The sequence below is a fragment of the Myotis nattereri genome, assembly GCF_964212035.1.
Source record: "Myotis nattereri genome assembly, chromosome: 18".
Classification (NCBI taxonomy): Eukaryota; Metazoa; Chordata; class Mammalia; order Chiroptera; family Vespertilionidae; genus Myotis; species Myotis nattereri.
This window is the reverse complement of record NC_138093.1, coordinates 15,323,330-15,343,182: the sequence shown is the minus strand read 5'-3', so window position 1 is coordinate 15,343,182 and position 19,853 is coordinate 15,323,330. Positions and strand designations below refer to the sequence as shown.

The 19,853-nt window shown below is 39.6% G+C and overlaps 1 protein-coding gene across 1 annotated transcript in view; it reads left to right on the top strand.

Annotated features, from left to right (window-relative positions):
• ASH1L (ASH1 like histone lysine methyltransferase) overlaps nucleotides 1–19,435 on the top strand; it is a 99,801-nt gene extending 80,366 nt beyond the window's left edge. Inside the window, exons 12-27 of the mRNA XM_081112211.1 lie at nucleotides 346–454; nucleotides 1,101–1,265; nucleotides 1,417–1,511; nucleotides 3,455–3,612; nucleotides 4,808–4,960; nucleotides 7,929–7,983; nucleotides 8,067–8,199; nucleotides 9,436–9,684; nucleotides 10,510–10,596; nucleotides 11,949–12,039; nucleotides 12,465–12,603; nucleotides 12,721–12,893; nucleotides 13,453–13,619; nucleotides 16,699–16,739; nucleotides 17,563–17,864; nucleotides 18,206–19,435. Of these exons, the coding sequence (XP_080968337.1) occupies nucleotides 346–454; nucleotides 1,101–1,265; nucleotides 1,417–1,511; nucleotides 3,455–3,612; nucleotides 4,808–4,960; nucleotides 7,929–7,983; nucleotides 8,067–8,199; nucleotides 9,436–9,684; nucleotides 10,510–10,596; nucleotides 11,949–12,039; nucleotides 12,465–12,603; nucleotides 12,721–12,893; nucleotides 13,453–13,619; nucleotides 16,699–16,739; nucleotides 17,563–17,864; nucleotides 18,206–18,297 (2,209 nt within the window). The 3' untranslated portion in view covers nucleotides 18,298–19,435. The remainder of the gene's footprint in view (nucleotides 1–345; nucleotides 455–1,100; nucleotides 1,266–1,416; nucleotides 1,512–3,454; nucleotides 3,613–4,807; nucleotides 4,961–7,928; nucleotides 7,984–8,066; nucleotides 8,200–9,435; nucleotides 9,685–10,509; nucleotides 10,597–11,948; nucleotides 12,040–12,464; nucleotides 12,604–12,720; nucleotides 12,894–13,452; nucleotides 13,620–16,698; nucleotides 16,740–17,562; nucleotides 17,865–18,205) is intronic.
• The last annotated feature ends 418 nt before the right edge of the window (nucleotides 19,436–19,853 follow it).

Genomic DNA, 19,853 nt, shown 5'->3' with positions numbered 1-19,853 from the left:
AGGCATTTCCCTATTATACCAGATCCTCCTGGCAAAGAGTAAGCCTCTGCTATTCTTCACTTCATCCTAACTACTTAGTCGGCCTACGCTCCGAGGAGCCTGAGGTTTGATTCCCAGTGAAGGGCATGTATATGAGTTGCAGGTTCGATCCCCGGCCCCAGTTGGTAGAAAATGTCATACATAAATATATAAAACATCTAGTATTTATTTACTGCTTACTTTGTGCTACGTACTGTTACATGGTTTGTCTCATAACAGTTCATTCAGCATAGGCCCACTGAATTTGTTACCATGAGTATAAAAACAAGTGAATCTCTACCTTTAACTGTTGTCCTTTCTCTATAGGTCTGTTAATGGAGTTTACCGGATTGGACTATATGCTCTTAAAGATATGCCAGCTGGTACAGAACTCACTTATGATTACAACTTTCATTCCTTTAATGTTGAAAAACAGGTAAGCATGTGCCCGGCCAGTGTGGCTCAGTGGTTGAACATCAACCTATGAACCAGGAGGTCATGGTTTGATTCCCAGTCAGGACACGTGCCCAGGTTGCGGGCTCAATCCCCAGTGGAGGGTGTGCAGGAGTCAGCCAATCAATGATTCTCTCTCATCATTGATGTTTCTATCTCTCCCTCTCCCTTCCTCCCTGAAATCAATAAAAATATATTTTTTAAAAAATAGGTAAGAATAGTAAATCCAAGAGGGAGGTTGAACTTTGTCACAGTGCTCTGTATAACATAAGCCTTCAGTAAACATTACTGAGTTGTAGACATTGAGAAGTACAGTGGAAAAAGCAGTTTCTCACTCTTAACTCCACTTTTATCTAGGATACACAGGTCTATGTTATTCTTTCAGAAGAGATTGCCCAATCATTTTTGGTCTCCAGTTAGTTCTTAAGTATTCTGGTGAAGTTTTTTCCAATATTTAATCTTATCTTTCAACTATTGTGGAAATCCACTTCATTCTCAATTAGTTGTTTTCCTCTATGTGAAAGTTTCTTCATTCAAACTTATTGTTGGGTGTCCAGATGCTCTGGCATCCTATTTGAACTTATAAATGAAACGGCAGCCTAAAAGCATTATTCTCGTTCCTTTCAAAGCAACTGTGTAAGTGTGGCTTTGAGAAATGTCGAGGAATCATCGGTGGCAAGAGTCAACGTATGAATGGGCTCACCAGCAGCAAAAGCAGCCAGCCTGTAGCCACACATAAAAAGTCTGGACGGTCAAAAGAAAAGAGGAAATCTAAGCACAAGCTGAAAAAAAGGGTGAATAATAATTCCATGGCTTTCCTCAGAGGCAATTACTGAAACAAGGGAAATGCCAGAGGGTGGCATCTTCAGAGTGGTTTTAATGTTCTTGGAGGTGATTTCTGATTGATGTTTTTTCCCCCTGCATCCTGATCCATCTCTTTTTCAGAGGGGCCACCTCTCTGAGGAACCCAGTGAAAACATGAACACTCCAACAAGATTGGCCCCCCAGTTACAAATGAAGCCCATGTCCAATCGAGAGAGGTAAAAAGTAGATTTTCTTACCTGAGCTCTCTAGATTATGTGATGTGCTTGTCCGATTATTGAGCAGCTGTATATTTGAGCCATTTCTTTTGCAAAGGAGTTCCTTAAATAAGGATTCAAGGGGTCTGTGAACTTGGGTGGGGGGGAAATTGTGTCTTTATTTTACCTACTTTCTAACTGAGATTTAGCATGACCTTAAATATGACTGTAGGCAACAACAACAAGTGTGTGTGTGTGTGTGTGTGTGTGTGTGTGTGTGTGTGTGTGTAGTATTTGCAGTTTCCATGAGTTTTGCCACCGATATTCATTTTCACATTATGTTACAGGTGTTACACATATCTCAAAATATCATTTAGGTTTATCTCTGCCTCAAAATTACAATAGTTGTTAACCCTCAACTAGATATTGTCATGTGTTAAAAATTAATGTTTAAAATATTCTGAAAACTGTATTGCAGCATATTTAGTTTCCTTTTAATCCTATATATTAAAATTACTTAAATTTTTAAATTAATTTTTTAAATGCTTTTAAAACATTGTTCAGAGAAGGATTATATGGGCTTCATCAATCTGCCAGAGGGATCCATACTTTGTTGATGTATTAATAGCAGTCAAAAGGATCTTTAGTCATTTTTACTCTTCCTTGTATTCAAGGATTTGTTCATGTCAGAGGTTAAACAATGTAAACATGTCATATTTCTCAAGATACTCTATTTTTTTTTTTTTAAGTTCATGTCAGACGGGTCATGTGCCAGAAGCATATAACAAGGTTCATGGGCAGCACATCTCACACAGCAGCGTGAACACCCAGTCATCACACTTTCTATTTTTTTTAAGATACTCTATATTTCCCCTGACTACACACTTTAATATCTTAGAAAGTTTATCCTTACTTTACTATAATTTTAGCCACTTTTATTCTATTTCACTTTGTCATAGAAATTTTAAACTTCATTGAAACAGATGATCTAATCAAGTGGTTCTCTATTTTAGTTGCATGTTAGCCTAGGAAGCTTTAAAAAACTTCTGATGGCCCTAATCAGTGTAACTCAGTTGGTAGGAGCATCATCTCCTGCACTGGAAGGTCAAGGGCACATACCTGGGTTGCAGGTTCTGTCCTTGTTTGGAGGTCTCTTTCTGGAGGCAGCTAATCATTGTGTATCTCTCTTTCTTCCTTCCTCCCTCCCTTTCTAAAATTAATTTAAAAGAAAAACAAAAAACGCTTTTGATGCCCAGGCCACACCCACGACCACTTAAACCAGAATTTTCAGAGATGGAATCCTGACATCAGTAGTTTATAAAGCTCCCCAAGTGATTTCAATTTACAGCCAAAGTCAAGAACTATGAAATTGGTCTAATCTCCATTACAGAGGCCTATATTTGAGATTTATTCAAGCTAACATTGTTTTATATGTGTATTAGGGTGAAACTCAAATAATGGAATCATCAAAATAATGTGTAGGGTCAATCAAGATACATGTAACTCATTTACATTTAGAGATCCATGTGAAGGCATTGCTTGTAGCATCGTTGCCCAGTGCATATCCATCCTAAATATCTTAGCTTATATCTGCCAGTTCTTCTTCTCATAGCTAATCCTATGAGCTAATCCTGTACTTTATCTGAAAAACTTTCTTTAGAATTTGTACAAATACTCCATAAAGTTCTGCCTTCAAATCAGGTTGTTTCAATTGCCAAAATTTTTGTAGCCTTTAAGTCCCCAGGATTATCAGTAAATAATATAGGGAAATGTTTTGTTATGTGAAAAAAAAGTTAGGATGCAAAACTGAGTAATGTTTTCTCATATATAATTCTCTTTATACGGCTGAATTCACTGATAAGTATTCATTTATAACATCTTAACAGTGGCTTACATAGAACAGATGTGTAATAAATGCTTATTGAATGAATGAATAAAAGGACTATTTTGTTCTTTCCTTGCAGGAATTTTGTATTAAAGCATCATGTGTTCCTGGTCAGAAACTGGGAGAAGATTCGGCAGAAACAGGAGGAAGTAAAGCACACCAGTGATAATATTCACTCAGCATCATTATATACCCGCTGGAATGGCATCTGCCGAGATGATGGGAACATCAAATCTGGTAAGGACTAGAAAAGTTTCTGCTAATTCCAAAAGGTTATTTCAAAGTGATTACACTAGTTACTTTCAAACAAACAGTCTATTCAAAAATTCCTTTTGGTCTGTTCCAAAAAAGTTAAGATCCAAGCATATTAACACCAATCAGCAATAACCTATCCCTCCAGCTCTCCACCTTCCTGTTTCTACTTTGGGAAATAGGAAGAAACCCCCTTCCACCACCTCCCAGACATCACCTACAGCCTGGAAGTCACTAGACATGAGATATAGGTAGTGGGTCCTTTGTCTTCTTTCCTACCTGGAAAATACCTTGCAGACAGGGTAAATAGTGATGACTGATGCAGAGGAAAATGACACCAGTGTTAATTTGAAGACTTTTTGCCCCCCACATTTAGACCAGCATTATATACACAGACCATCAGATTTCCTTTTTCTAACCTTCATGAGTGAATAATGTAATAGCATTCCTGATGCAGATTTATTATCCAGAGCAGATTCAAAGAAGAGAAATTGGCATGTCTAAATACTCTTTCTAACTGAAAATAGTGTTCAAAAGCTCATGCTCTTATTATTTTATTTCCCTCAGAAAATACAGGCATTCTGCATTGTGCATGAGGGAATATGCTGAGCTAGGGACTAGATAGAAATTTGCCCAAAATCTTCTATCCTCTCAGTGATTTGATTGGCATAAATTCTCTAAGTTTACAATTCAGTTAGTTCAAATCGTCTGGTAATAATAATAATTTCCTGAGTCTTTTATAGGTCAGGCACTGAGCTAGACACATTAAAAAGATGTTTATTTCATCTGCATAATTACTTCATGAGGAAAATACTACCACTAGTCCTATTTTACAGTTAAGGAACTGAGATACAGAGCATTTAAGTAACTTGCCCAAGATCAAAATCTAATAAGTAGAGAAGCCACAGTAAAAACACAGACTCATTTTGAAGCTCAGACTTTCAGCTACTACACTATGTAGCATTTGGCTACTAAAATAAGCTCTCTCTAACTTGCAGCATCTGTCTCTCTGGTAAACTTCATTGTTTTCTGATTTTCCTGTAAGAAAGAGAGAAAGAACTCTATGACTTCAACTAATCACTTCAACAAAAATTGAGCAAAGGGCAGAAAGTCATTGGGGGAGAAAAAGCCATGTAGAGCTCCTCTTTTCCTGAAGCTAATTTTCACTTTATTCTTCCAGACGTCTTCATGACCCAGTTCTCCGCTCTGCAGACAGCCCGATCTGTTCGAACAAGACGGCTGGCAGCTGCAGAGGAAAACATTGAAGTGGCTCGAGCAGCCCGCCTCGCTCAGATCTTCAAAGAGATCTGTGATGGTATCATCTCTTATAAAGGTGACCATATCCACCCCAAATTCATTCTTCTTAGCTTTTTCTAAAAGTCATACCATTTATCCTCACTTGAGACATCCAAGAACAAGTGACAGTTTAGGATTAGGAAATTAGGAGGTTTATTTAGCTCTTCGTTTTGTCAGAGTATAGAATTACAGGACTGATTATAGTCTTTGGGAATTGTTGTTTTTAAATCCCTAGATCTTATAAGTCAATTCTTTTCTATTTATTAGATTTACCATAAGTATTATATTTAGAAATCACATTTTTTTAGCTACAGTATAGAAAGAAGCAGGTCTCTGTCTTGGATAAAATTTTCCTGAATGCCCTAACTGGTTTAGTTCAGTGGATAGAGCCTCGGCCTGCGGACTAAAGGGTCCCAGGTTCGATTCCAGTCAAGGGCATGTACCTTGGTTGCGGGCACATTACCAGTAGGTGGTGTGCAGGAGGCAACTGATCGATGCTTCTCTCTCATCAGTGTTTCTAACTCTCTATCCCTCTCCCTTCCTCTCTGTGAAAAATCAATGAAATATATTTTTTAAAAAAAAATTCCTGAATGAAGCAGTGACATCTATAATAATAAAAGCTTAATATGCTAATTAGACCAGACAGCTGACCGACCTTGGTCCGAAGCCACGACGGGGGCTGAGGCAGAAGCGGTTGGGGCAATCAGGCAGGCAGGAGGCAAGCAGGAGGCAGGCAGGCGAGCGGTTAGGGGCCAGCGGTCCCAGATTGGAAGAGGGATGTCCGACTGCCGGTTTAGGCCCGATCCCACAGGGATCCCTGTGAGATTGGGCCTAAACAGGCAGTCGGACATCCCCCAAGTGGCCCCGGATTGCCAGAGGGTGCAGGCCAGGCTGAGGGACCACACACACACACACACACACACACACACACACACACCCTGTGCATGAATTTCGTGCACCGGGCCTCTAGTAGTAATATAAGAAAAAAGTATGAACATATGGCGTCAGTGGTTCTTAACCTTTTTTGATTGACAGATATTTGATTTTCTGATATTCAGAGAATCTCAGAAAAGCTATGCACTCTTTCCCTAGAAAAAATGCATGTACATAATTTTGCATATATTTTGGAGGGATTACAGGCCCTACATCAAGAAAAAAGATCTAGCCCTAGCTGGTTTGACTCAGTGGATAGAGCATCAGCCTGTGGACTGAAAGATCTCGGGTTTGATTCCGGTCAAGGGCACATGCCCAGGTTGTGGGCTTGATCCTCAGTAGGGGGGCGTGCAGGAGGCAGCCGATCAATGATTCTCTCTCATAGATGTTTCTATCTCTCTCAACCTCTCCCTTCCTCTCTGAAATCAGTAAGAAAAAAAAAATATTTAAAAAAAAAGAGTTCCCTTTAAAAAACAAAAGTTGAAAAAAAGAAAGAATAAAGACCTAAAGTTACAAAAAAATTACTTCAAGAGTGTTTTCAGCTCAGCCAGCGTGGCTCAGTGGTTTAGCATAGACCTATGAACCAGGAGGTCACGGTTCAAATCCTGGTCATGGCACATGCCCAGGTTGTGGGCTCGATCTTCAATGTGGGGCATGCAGGGGGCAGCCAATCAATGATTCTTTCTTAATTGATGTTTTTATCTCCCTCTCCTTGCCTCTCTGAAATCAATAAAAAATATTTTTTATGGTGTTTCCATGCAAATATCTTTACCCTACCCCGTTTCTTTTTCAAGACACATCTTTTGGATATGTGTTGGGGGTAAGGGTGGGGAAGGAGAGATTTTAATTTGGGTAGGGAGTTTGGTAATGTACATGCCTTTTTATGACCAGAAAATTTGGAGATATTTAAAATAAAAGATTTTAACAAATAATTGCAGCTTTTGCTATCAATTTTGGCTGGTCTTCTCTTCCCTAAATTCTGACCCTGGCCTGTTTTGTTCAGTGGATAGAGCATCAGCCTGCGGGTTCAATTCCAGTCAAGGGCACGTACCTCAGTTGCAGGCTTGATCCCTGGCCCTGGCAACCAATCAGTATGTCTCTGTCACATCAACGTTTCTCTCCCTGTGTCTCTCCCCCTTCCTTCCACTTTCAATGGAAAAATATTCTCAATTGAGGATTAACAAATAAATAAATTCTGGAGAATTTTTTTTTCTTCTTTCTGTACTTTTCTTCATATTTGAGTAGCTTGTTTGTTATCCCAAAAGGTCACAGTCTTAATTTTCAACCAGCCCCATCTGGTCTAATGTAAAACTGTAGTACATCTATTGTCCATTACATTCTGGGTATGAAACAACAGGCTTTTTTCTATATATATTGTAAGTTGCTAGAAAGGAAATAAGGTAGCAATGAGAAGTAGCCCCACAGCATGACTTCTGTTTTTGTAATACAAAGTAACTATTATGAACAAAAGGATTCCAGAAAATATTTACAGTACTAAATTATCCATTATCTGGAATTTAATTAAATCCAAACCAACAGAGAACTAGAAGACATTTTTGAATGAGGTGATCTTTGCTGTAATATAATTTACTAGAAGCCCAGCGCACGAAATCGCGTGGCCCTGCCCACCCGCGAGCCCACCACCCTCCGCCACACTCGCAGCCCCGCCCACCCACACCGGTCTTTGGTCTTATGGCATTAGGGCCACAGGCCTTTTTATAATATAGATTGAGCTGAAATTTGCACTAAGCAGCCTAGCTACCCGAATAAGTTCCCATCTCTCATTGTTCAATGAAAATTTTTCTCATTACCCATCTAACGTTTCTCCTTACGGATCTAACATTTCAAGCATATATGCTATAGCTTTTATATTCCAAGTAATTCTGAAAGTATCTTCTGATCCCTGCCTTTACCCCCATTTCTAAAAAATATTTGCATTTGTCATAGCCCTCAAAAAGAACTTAAATTTTTTTCTAACTGTTAATTTTGAGGATTCTACTTTTTCATTTGAGTTAATACTTGTCTCCCTTGTATCATTTAGCCCTTCTACTAAACCTTGTATTCTTTTGCAGATTCTTCCCGACAAGCATTGGCAGCACCACTTTTGAACCTCCCCCCAAAGAAGAAGTAAGTTCACATATGTGGGAATCATCTGTATTTCTTTTTAAAGTACCAAGTATACCAGATTGACACCTGGCTTTATGTTCTAGGAATGCTGATTATTATGAGAAGATATCTGATCCCCTAGATCTTTCTACCATAGAGAAGCAGATCCTCATTGGTTATTATAAAACAGTGGAGGCTTTTGATGCTGACATGCTCAAAGTCTTTCGGAATGCTGAGGTATTTCTCACTGACTTCAAACACAGATTTTAGAAGTTTGTTCTGAAGAACTATTCTGGGAATTTTAAGATTTTTACCCTCTTCTATAAACCTTCATATTTCTGGTTAAGAAAGCCAGTAATTTTTTTGAGTACCCTTAGGGTAAAGATACATGGTACTAAATATTATAGAATCTTGTATAATAAAGACATTAAAATGGAAATTAAGTCATACTCGCAAAAAAAAACAGTTTTGTAAAAACCTAATTAAGTATTAAACCTTTATATTTACATAATATGGACATTTTACTACATTTAAATTGTATCCACAGTTTCTTTCCTCAAAACAATAAGTATATGTGAAATACACAGAAGTATTATAGGTAAATAGTTGTAAATGTATCTTAAGAATGGAATTGAGGGGTACTATGTGAATACATTTTAGAATAGGTGAAGCTTTGGGGGCTGGCTAAGGAGGTTAAGAAGGGGGGAATGGAGGACATCTGTAATACTGTCAACAATTAAAGAAAAAAAAGACTAGATGAAGCTTATTAGAGAAAATGTGATTTTAAACTGATTTAAAGGAGAGGATGGAATACTGTATGGTACATAGAAGAGGAAATTATTCCGTGATTTTGAAATACCTTGAAGAGGTATTTGAAGGATAAAAGGCTACTAGATTATGTACTTCTATTTGTAATACTTTAAACAATAAATAAAATTTTAAAAATAAATAAAACATTTACACTTATTGAAATTTTTTAATAAAGGTTACTAGATGAAGGAAGAATTGAGGTTGAAGACAAGAAATGAGAAAGAAAACCAGACAAGTGGGTGATTAGGGCAATCCTGAATTATAACATGCTTTTTACTGAAACCCAGCTTTCATATATATATTTAAAGCTTATAGCTCTGTCCCTAATATCTGCAAGACAAAGGTAAATCAAGAGCTTCTCCACAACATTATTCTTGTGACATTAATTCATATTTCATGGTCACTGTGTAGTTTATCAAGTGGACAGTAAAGGAGTTGAATGACAGAGCAATAGAAAAAATGGAAAAATTACCATGCAGATTCTAATGTTAATTCATTTTAGTTTAGTTTAAGTTGTTTTCAAATGCCTGGCACTATATTTGATGGTATTGAAATTCTGTTAACCAAAATGGGAGGATAAAGAAAATCCTGCTACCTCTTCAAGTATATTTTTAAGCCACATTGAGAAGACCAAACATGAATTCTTTCTTCTGCTTTCTTCAGAAGTACTACGGGCGTAAATCCCCAATTGGAAGAGATGTTTGCCGCCTACGAAAAGCCTATTATAACGCCCGGCATGAGGCATCAGCCCAAATTGATGAGATTGTTGGAGAAACAGCAAGTGAGGCAGACAGCAGTGAGACCTCAGTCTCTGAAAAGGAGAATGGGCATGAGAAGGATGATGATGTTATCCGCTGTATCTGTGGCCTCTACAAGGACGAAGGCCTCATGATCCAGTGTGACAAGTGCATGGTGAGGGTCGAGGTGAAGCAGAAACCCAGTCCTGATGACCATGGTGGCCATATTCAAAGAAGCTGCCCGTGCCTCTTGCGGCTTGGCAGCTTTTTATGAACTTTAACTTTGTCTTGGTTTCTGTTGCCCCCACTGTTCACCGTATTGCTTTTCTCCTTTTATGTATCTGTCTCTTTCATTTTATCCTTCCCTTTTCCTGCCTCCCATTCTTTCTGCCCACTTCCCACTATACATGTCTTGGATCAAGAAGAATGATGGTATTTAGGATAGTGCTTTACCTTGCAAAACTTTAGAGGTACTGCACTCTGTATAACATTCATACAGATGGAATGTAGTTTATAGAGCTCCTGACGAAGAAGTGAAGGCCTGGATTTGAACCTTAGTATTCCAATTTACTGAACTTGTTATCTTAGGGAAAATGGAGCTATGCGTGACACATAGGATTGTTGGGAGAATATAATTAAAGATAAGTAAAAATATTTTGTAACTGCAAAGCCTTTCACAATAACTATATCATTGATATATGTTATTTAGTAAATAATAGTTTGGTACTGTGCTCATTCTCCCATTTTCTATCCATCTTCCCATTTTATTTGCACAGATCTATATATTGTGAACCAATCTGTATACTTGTGTTCAGAAGAGTCCTTACTCTTTTTCCCCTATTTTATCATTCATCTCTAATGTTTTGCATACTTATCCCTTAGTTCATTCCTGTTTTACTTTAGCCTCTCCTATTTGTTAAATATTTATATCTTAGCACCCAGGACTTCTCTCAGTAAGTCTGAGACACCCTGTCCCCCCAACTGTACTTTTTCCCTACAGGTGTGGCAGCACTGTGATTGCATGGGATTGAACTCAGATGTGGAGCACTACCTTTGTGAGCAGTGTGACCCAAGGCCTGTGGACAGAGTAAGCGGCCCTCTGATAATACTCTGATCTAAAAGTAGGAGATGTAGTGTATGATATTTTATCAACCCTGCTCCTAATGTACTGAATTTCCTTTGATAAGTCACTCAACCTCTGAGCCTCAGTTTCTTTTCTTTTTTTTTAATATATTTATTTATTGATTTTAGAGAGGAAGGGAGAGGGAGAGAGAGATAGAAACATCAATGATGAGAGAGAATCATTGATCGGCTGCCTCCTGCACGCCCCCTACTGGGGATCGAGCCCACAACCCGGGCATGTGCCCTTGGCCAGAATCAAACCTGGGACCCTTCAGTCCACAGGCCGATGCTCTATCCACTGAGCCAAACCGGCTAGGGCAGCCTCAGTTTCTTATACTTTACATTGAGAGTAATAATTCTGCCCTTCCTTTCTTAGGAGTGGGATCAGAGAAAATAAAGTAGCTAGAAATATATGGAAGGAATGGTACTCTATAACACTATGGTGGGTTTTTGTGTGTATGCATTTGTTTTTATTGATTTTTAGAGAGAGAGGAAAGGAGAGGGAGAGATAGAAACATCAATTAGAGAGAAACATCGATAGGCTGTCTTTTGCACGCCCCCTACTGGGGTTCGAGCCCGCAACCATGTGCCCTGATCCAGAATCAAACCTGGGATCTCTTGGTGCATGGGTCGATACTCAACCACTGAGTCACACCAGCCAGGCAAAACTATGGTTTTTATCAACAATCAGCTATTTATAAAAGAAGTAGCTTATAAAGTCCAAAACTTGAGTACTCTAAATACCACTTGTGTTAGGCAGTGTTTAAATGAAAAAAGCACTGGACTCAGAGTCAGCAAAGGTTAGCCTTAGCCAAGCACTCCAGGAAAGACTGTCGATTAATTTGCCCAAGTTATTATATGGGCTTTTGGTCTTAGCTCTGCCATATTTATGTCTGTGATATTTTTTTTTAACAGTGGTGCTGGTGTTATTTTGAGTAGAGAGTTCTTTGTTGTGAGGGATGCATTGCAGAATATTTGGCTTCCATGGCCCTTGGGCACTAAATACTATAATAACCTCCCCCAGTTGTTGTGACCAAGTTCCCCTTCAAATGCTCTCTAGATGGTACAGAACCACCACACAATTAGTGCTTCATAGCATATAGTTTGGGGTACTTAGCCTGTCCGTTTTGTCCTCTACCTTCATTTTCCCAGTTGCTTTCATCTTTTATTATATATCTGTGATGTATTGAAATGACTAAACAGTAAATTTTACTTGGTTGGGAATTCTTAGTTTTAGTTATCTGCCTCTTGAATAGAGATCAGCAGGCTGGATGTAGTAGGCCCAGCCCTTATCCATTGGCTTTGTGCTCTTATCAGGAGGTACCCATGATTCCTCGGCCCCACTATGCCCAGCCTGGATGTGTCTACTTCATCTGTTTGCTCCGAGATGACTTGCTTCTTCGTCAAGGTGCGTACACGGGAGCTGACCCTACGTCAAAGCAGACCTTTCTGAATAGTAGGAGGTGTCAGCTGTCTGCATAATAGTCATTGTCTCCATATGACCATTAGTAGCAGTGGAATAAAGGTTTTTATATCTTTCAGTCCTTAGGCTTACATGCACTTCCCCTCCACCAGATAAAACTAATGTGGCGAGAACAGGGTCTTATAAAGCTAATTATAAGACTAGAAAGGACGTGTAGGATTCTAAAAGATGGAAGACCTCCCTCAGCTCATTCTCATAGTCTAGAGTTGATTATCACCATTAGACTGCTGGTTGAATTTATTGTTTTAGATTTTAACTTCTTTCTATGTAGACCTGGAGCCAGACCAATGGAAGCCTAACAGAATTGATGCAGAAATGATTTTAACCTCCTGTGTTCTCTGCCTTCCTAGGTGACTGTGTATATCTGATGAGGGATAGTCGGCGCACGCCTGATGGCCACCCAGTCCGTCAGTCCTATCGACTGTTATCTCACATTAACAGAGATAAACTTGACATCTTCCGAATTGAGAAGCTTTGGAAGAATGAAAAGTATGTGTGGAGGACTTATCTCTTTTCTTCCAGCTGTGCCCAACCTGCACAGAGCTGAATAAGCACCAGGATCTTGCTAACCAGCTAAACCTCTCTCTTCTCTTTTTCTGTTTTTAGAGAGGAACGGTTTGCCTTTGGCCACCATTACTTCCGGCCCCATGAAACCCACCACTCTCCGTCCCGTCGGTTCTACCACAACGAGCTGTTCCGGGTGCCGCTCTACGAGATCATCCCCCTGGAGGCCGTGGTGGGGACCTGCTGCGTGCTGGACCTCTACACGTACTGTAAAGGTAAGGGGTCCGGGCAACGTCAGAAATCACCTCCTATCGTCTCTGTTTCATAAAAGATTGTCCAAGGCTAGTCAGAGAGCTAGACTGTATTTTTTTTCTTTCTTTTACCTAGTGCTTGGTATTGAATAATGTCAATTCTCTTTTTTATTTTTTTTTTCTGTAATACTGTATAGTTAGCACTTTGTTAGTATTTGTGGGATAAAGTGTTCATTGCCAGATGTGCTTTCCTTATTTGTACTGCCTTTCTTTTCCCATAACTTCCCCATATTCTGCTCTGTTTTTCCTCCAAATCTTTCTTCAAAAATCCCTGCAGCACTTTATCTACATTTCTGGTTTCTTTCCATCCTATAGTATCCCCAACATGCTAGACACCCTTTTTCCTTTCTTGTTGCTAGTGTCTGAGAATTCTCCTTTCTCCTGCAGTCACCAAATGCTTAGTAATAGATGCAGTGTTTCCCTCTTAAAGAGTCTAACTGCTCTCTCAGTGGTATGGGGTAGTCTCTGGGCAGCTCGGGGAGAGAAGGGAAATAGGGTTATTTAACAGTGTTTGGACCCATAGGAAGACCCAAAGGAGTGAAGGAGCAAGATGTGTACATCTGTGATTATCGGCTTGACAAGTCAGCACACCTGTTTTACAAGATCCACCGGAACCGCTATCCTGTCTGCACCAAACCCTATGCCTTTGATCACTTCCCCAAGAAGCTCACTCCCAAAAGAGATTTCTCTGTAAGTCTCCTTTCTCTCCTAATTGTACATGTCAGGACAATGTAGTTCATACATGGAATTCACAGAGTAAGAATTCTCAAGTGGCATCCTGTTTCCATCCCACACTCTGGAAATCTTTATTTCTGTTTGGGATGTTTGAGCAGCATAAATACATTTATTCTGCATTTCCTGGCATGAGCTGTGTCTCAGGAAATTTTTTATTTCCTGATTACACATTAGTCGTTTTTTTCTCTTTTTTCTCTCTCAACTCTTTAATCTAATCTTTGCCCTTGAGCCCCATATTGTAGGTTTTTTTTTTTTTGGTTTTTCACATCCATAATTTTAAGAAGCAAGTAGAATCAAGAACGCTGAGAAACCTTTTGTGAAAAGTATTCAGTGCTTTTCCTTTTTGTCCCTGTATTTAAAATGTAAGGCATCATTATATAAAAATTTTAAAGTACAAAGCATTAAGAAGAAAAATTATAAGCTCTGGCCAAGTAGCTCAGTTGGTTAGAGCAGGGGTCCTCAAACTTTTTAAACAGGGGGCCAGTTCACTGTCCCTCAGACCGTTGGAGGGCCGGACTATAGTTTAAAAAAAAACTATGAACAAATTCCTATGCACACTGCACATATCTTATTTTGAAGTAAAAAGACAAAACGGGAACAAATACAATATTTGTATTTGCATGTGGCCTGCGGGCCGTAGTTTGAGGACCCCTGGGTTAGAGGGTCATCCCAATACCCTGAGGTTGCCAGTTCAATCTCCGGTCAGGGCACATACAAGAAGCAACCAATGATGCAGGCTCCTCCCCAGCCTGGGCCTTGGTCAGGGCTTGTGCAGGAGGCAACCAATCAATGTGTTGTCTGTCTTTCCCTCTACCACTCTCCGTAAAAATCAGTGGGAAAATATCCTGGGGTGAGGAGTAACAAAAAGAAAAAGAAGCAGCAACCAATGAATGCATAGATAAGTGGAACAACAAATCAGTGTTTCTCTCTCTCTCTCTCTCTCTCTCTCTCTCTCTCTCTCTCTCTCTCTCTCCCTCCCTCCCTCCCTCCCTCCCTCCCTCCCTCTCTCTTCTTTTCCCTCTTCTTCTCTCCCTCTCCTTCTCTCCCTACCTTTCTGTCTCTAAAATCAATCAATAAATTTTAAAAATACATAGAACCATGCACTACATAACAGTGATGGCCCCATAAGATTATAATGAAGCTGAAAATGTTCTGTCATCTAGTGACACTGGAGCATCATAGCTCAATGCATTGCTCAGATGTTTGTGGTGATGCTAGTGTAAACAAACCTACTGTGCTGCCATTCATATAAAAGTATAGCACATACAATTGTATACAGTACATAATACTTGATAATGATAAATGACTGTTACTGGTTTATGTATTTATTGCACTTTTATAGTTATTTTAAAGTGTACTGTTTCTGCTTATTTTTTAAAAAATTGCTGTAAACAGTATCCCATGTTATACCAGCAGCAGCCTCACTCATCTCATGTTTACATTTTTATTGCATCATTTTCTCATGCTTGATTTAAACTTTGTGTTGTTTTATAAGCTTGGTATAGCCTAAGTGTAAAGTGTAGTGTTTATAAAACAATAGTTTACAATAATGTTCTAGGCCTTCACATTCACTCCCCATTCAGTCACTAACTCACCCAGAGCAACTGCCAGGCCTGCAGTCTCTATTCATTGTAAGTACACTATACAGGTGTACCATTTTTTAATATTTTACACTGTATTTGACTGTAACTTTTCTATGTTTACATATACAAATACCATTGTGTTACAGTTGCCTACAGTATTCAGTATAGTAACATGCTGCTATATAGGCTTATATCCAGGAGCAATAGGCTAGCCCAGTGGTTGGCAAACTCATTAGTCAACAGAGCCAATATCAACAGTACAATGATTGAAATTTCTTTTGAGAGCCAAATTTTTTAAACTTAAACTATATAGGTAGGTACATTGTTATTAACTTAATTAGGGTACTCCTAAGGCTTAGGAAGAGCCACACTCAAGGGGCCAAAAAGCCGCATGTGGCTCGTGGGCCGCAGTTTGCCTACCACGGGGCTATACCATACAGCCTATGTATGTAATAGGCTAAACCTATTTGTGTAAGGGCACTCTGTGATGTTCACACAACAACAAAATGACTTAACCATGCATTTCCAGTCATTAAGCAGCACATGACTGACTGTATTATCCCACTACCCAGAAAATAACTACTGTTAGCATTTTTATTATCAGCCTTTTTTTTATTGTATTTTTTCTTTTAAATTGTTGTGAACATACTCCTCTGATTATTTTTTTTTTAAATATATTTTATTGATTTTTTTTTACAGAGAGGAAGGGAGAGGGACAGAGAGTTAGAAACATCGATGAGAGAGAAACATCGATCAGCTGCCTCCTGCACACCTCCCACTGGGGATGTGCCCACAACCAACGTACATGCCCTTGACCGGAATCGAACCTGGGACCCTTCAGTCCACAGGCCGATGCTCTACCCACTGAGCCAAACCAGTCAGGGCATCCTCTGATTATTTTATGCCATTCATCATTCCATAAAGATTTTGGTCACCCATTCATCTATTTGCTATAATGAAACCCTGGATTAGCTCTTCTCATCCTTCTGTCTTCTTGCAATTGGGCCTGTCAAAATTCATAGCTGTCATCCTGGGGTGCTTAGAGGTAATCTAGCCAGAAAGCAAACCTTTATGTCCCTGTTTTTTCTATTATTAATTTCATATTTCTCTAAACAGTATTTATTTTATATTCTTTCTACCCTGCCTCTCATCTAGATTTCTCTGGTCCTTCTTGCTCAGACAGCAGCTCACTGATTAGCTTTGAAACCCCAACCTTAACTGCTTAAAAGTTGGGATGGGGCAAAAAGAACCGTGAGCCTAGCGGTCTACAGATTAATAGAAGTACTGAACTTCTGACTTTAAAACATAGTCACCCAGCTCGTAAGGGCTTCAGACCCATTTTTTTTCTTCCTTTACCTCCTCACCTCTCTATCGTGAGTTAGCCCCAGATCGTATGATCCAGCTTTGTCAGCTTCTAGTGTACACTCACTGCTTCCTTTTCTTTTCTGCAGCCTCATTATGTCCCAGACAACTACAAGAGGAACGGAGGACGGTGAGTCCCATAGGGATATGAAGAGCCTAAGGGGTTTTTACCAACAACCCCTAAGATTGGGGGTTCTCTGACAGAGTAGCCCAATGTTGGGCCAACAGTAAGGGCAGAAAGGGAGATTTTGCAAGGATTACAGATAGAGAAGAAGAGAATTTGGAACAGAACTCCATACAGATTAAGAAAAGTCTCTTTTTTAGATATCTGCAAGCTTTGCCCATTACTCCAAAGTTTATCAACTTTTAAGACCATTGTCAAGGCACAGTTTTAGCTGAACAGTTTGAGTTTGTAATTTTTATTTATGTTTGCTTTGTATGTAATGGATATTCTTAGAAAAAGAGCACAAAAGTCTTGTCTTCTTTTTCTGTTGAATGGTGGCATAGCAACTGCTTTACCTACTTCAGTAGCTTACCCTAAGGGAAAAAATGCTGGATAATAGATGTGAAAAAGTTTAGGAAAAGTAAAAACTTCATTTAAATACTTACTGTAGTTGGACTACAAAGTTGTACCATACTTCTTTCTATACTCATGAAGCATTCAGAACTAGCTAAGCAATTTTACCAGCTCTGGTATATTTTATGAATTTGTTGGATTTCTGAAAGAAAGAAGAAAAATTGAACTTTACAAATCAAAATTAAATTTCAGAGAAAAGTAATTGTTTGTTCAAATAATAATAAAGACCAGAGCCAAGTTCCTGACCTATTGAGCCACGGTTGTAACAGCTTGGCTTCAGGGTCTCAAGCCACCCTGAGGTCTCTTCCCTTCATGCCCTATCCAACCCCAAGTGCCCTTCTCAGCCTTACTCTAAGTTCACGTATCCTTCTGGCAGATCGTCCTGGAAGTCTGAACGCTCAAAGCCACCCCTAAAAGACTTGGGCCAGGAGGACGATGCTCTGCCCTTGATTGAAGAAGTTCTGGCCAGTCAGGAGCAAGCAGCCAACGAGCTGCCCAGCCTGGAGGAGCCAGAACAGGAAGGGGCCACTGCCGAAATCAGTGAGGGCGGAAAAAAAACAGAAGAGAGTAGTCAAGAAGCTCAGTCAGCCTGTACCCCTGAAGAACGACGGCATAACCAGCGGGAACGACTCAACCAGATCTTGCTCAATCTCCTTGACAAAATCCCTGGAAAAAATGGTAAGAAGACTCAGGCTAAAATCTAGGATTTAAGGTAAATAGAAAATTAGAGAGATGGAATGAAAAAAAACAACTTCTAACTACTGGTCCGGAATGGAATGTATTCTAAGAAAGTGGTATAGTTCTTTAATGGGCCTGCCTTTAGTTATATTTGGGGAATGAAACTGTGGGAGGTGAGATGCTCTCCTTCCTAGAGACGAGCTTTTACACCTGGCTGGAGGCGGCCTAAATTGCTTATAGGTCAGAAAAGCAATCACTGAAGTCCCCTGATCTGAGAGCTCGGATGTGGCGTAAGGAGTAGGCCAGTGGTGTTTGACCAGCCTCCTTGGTTCTGTTTTCAGCCATCGATGTGACATACTTGCTGGAGGAAGGATCAGGCAGGAAACTGCGAAGGCGTACTCTGTTTATCCCAGAAAGCAGCTTTCGAAAGTGAACCTCAAAGAATGAGAACCTCAAGCATCTGAGATCCAGTGGAGCTAACAGTCCTGCCTCCTGTTCTCTGAGTGTAGACAGGAGTGGGAAGGGTCCATCCAGCAAGGGGAATGGGGCCATGACGTTAACATTAGGTACTTAATAAACCTTGGAGCTTGTAGAGAGGAAGAGGAAGGGGATCTGTCTAACCAGTTCAATTTAACTTGTTTTCCTCTCCATGGCTTCATCCAGAAGGTTAATAATAACGTAGGGAGGAAGGCAGAGCACATTGAGGATGACCAAAACTTTTTGGTACTTTATAACACTTGCCCCTCTCCCAGCTTGGGTTTTTCTGTCATCCTCTGATCCCACAAGCACTGCTAAGAAGCTGCTTCCTATACCCAGGTATAACTCAGAATCCAAAGGGGTAGGGCCAGGAACCCCACCACCTACCCCATCTGCTTTCTGTAGGCTCCAAGAGCTATCCCAGAGACCTGAGACAGAAACAGTAGCTGGGGCCTCTTTCCAGATCCCCGATGAGGAAAGTTTCTCCTTTCTTGCCCAACAATGTCAAAGTAAAACATGAGTTGATAACTCAAAGCACTTGTAACTGCTGCTCCTCTCCCTACATCTACTCCCCAAAATAGAATCATGGAATAGGGAAGGCCCCCATGGGGTCAGAGGGCACAGTACTTAGAATTATCTTCGTTTTAACCTGCCGAACATATTTTTTTCTGACGAGGCCAGGCCTCCCCCCAGCACATGTACAGTTTATGCACTGTGGTTTGTGTGTGTCTGCTGTGCTGTGCGAATGAAGATTCATTTCAAAATAAAATCATTTTAAAACCTATATAAAAATGAACTCTAACCCCCACCAAACAAAAATCACTACAAAACTGTTGAACAGTATTCACCTATCAGAGTATTTGTTGTGAGTGTAGATTATCAATTCAAAACACTACTCTTGTTTTCTTAATTGTACAGTTTTCAATTTTTATCTCTTAAAGAGACAGTGTATTCTCCCTACCCCTAGTTCCATCTTTCCTCCACCCTCCTGATCATCAGGAGGGATATCCAGGGTGTTTCCTTCCTTCCCATTCTCTGGGCCAGAAGTTACCAGACAATAATGTCTCTTTAAAAATAAAATTTAAAAAGCTTTGCTTTGTTGTCTTCTCAGACATACATATGCATATAAGTTTTAGATGTTCTTATAAGAGAAAAAATGTTTTTTAAATGTGCCAAGTTGTATGTGTATATATGTGTGTGTGTGTGTGTGTGTGTGTGTGTATACACACACGTGTGTGTGTGTATATATATATATGTGTGTGTGTGTGTGTATATATATATATATATATATATCTGCTGCGTGATTAGCAAGCAATACAATAGTAAACCAGTCCTCATTACTTTTTTCTAATACTGGACCAATGCTGTCCTAATTGTACATTTTCCCTTATGATGACGACACTCTGACTTGTTTAGGTAGAAACATTGACCACCTTCCATTCCATTGAATCTTTTTTCCTTTTTCTTCTTTCTGTGTCAATCTTGAGGAATAAACAAAAGAGACCGGGGATG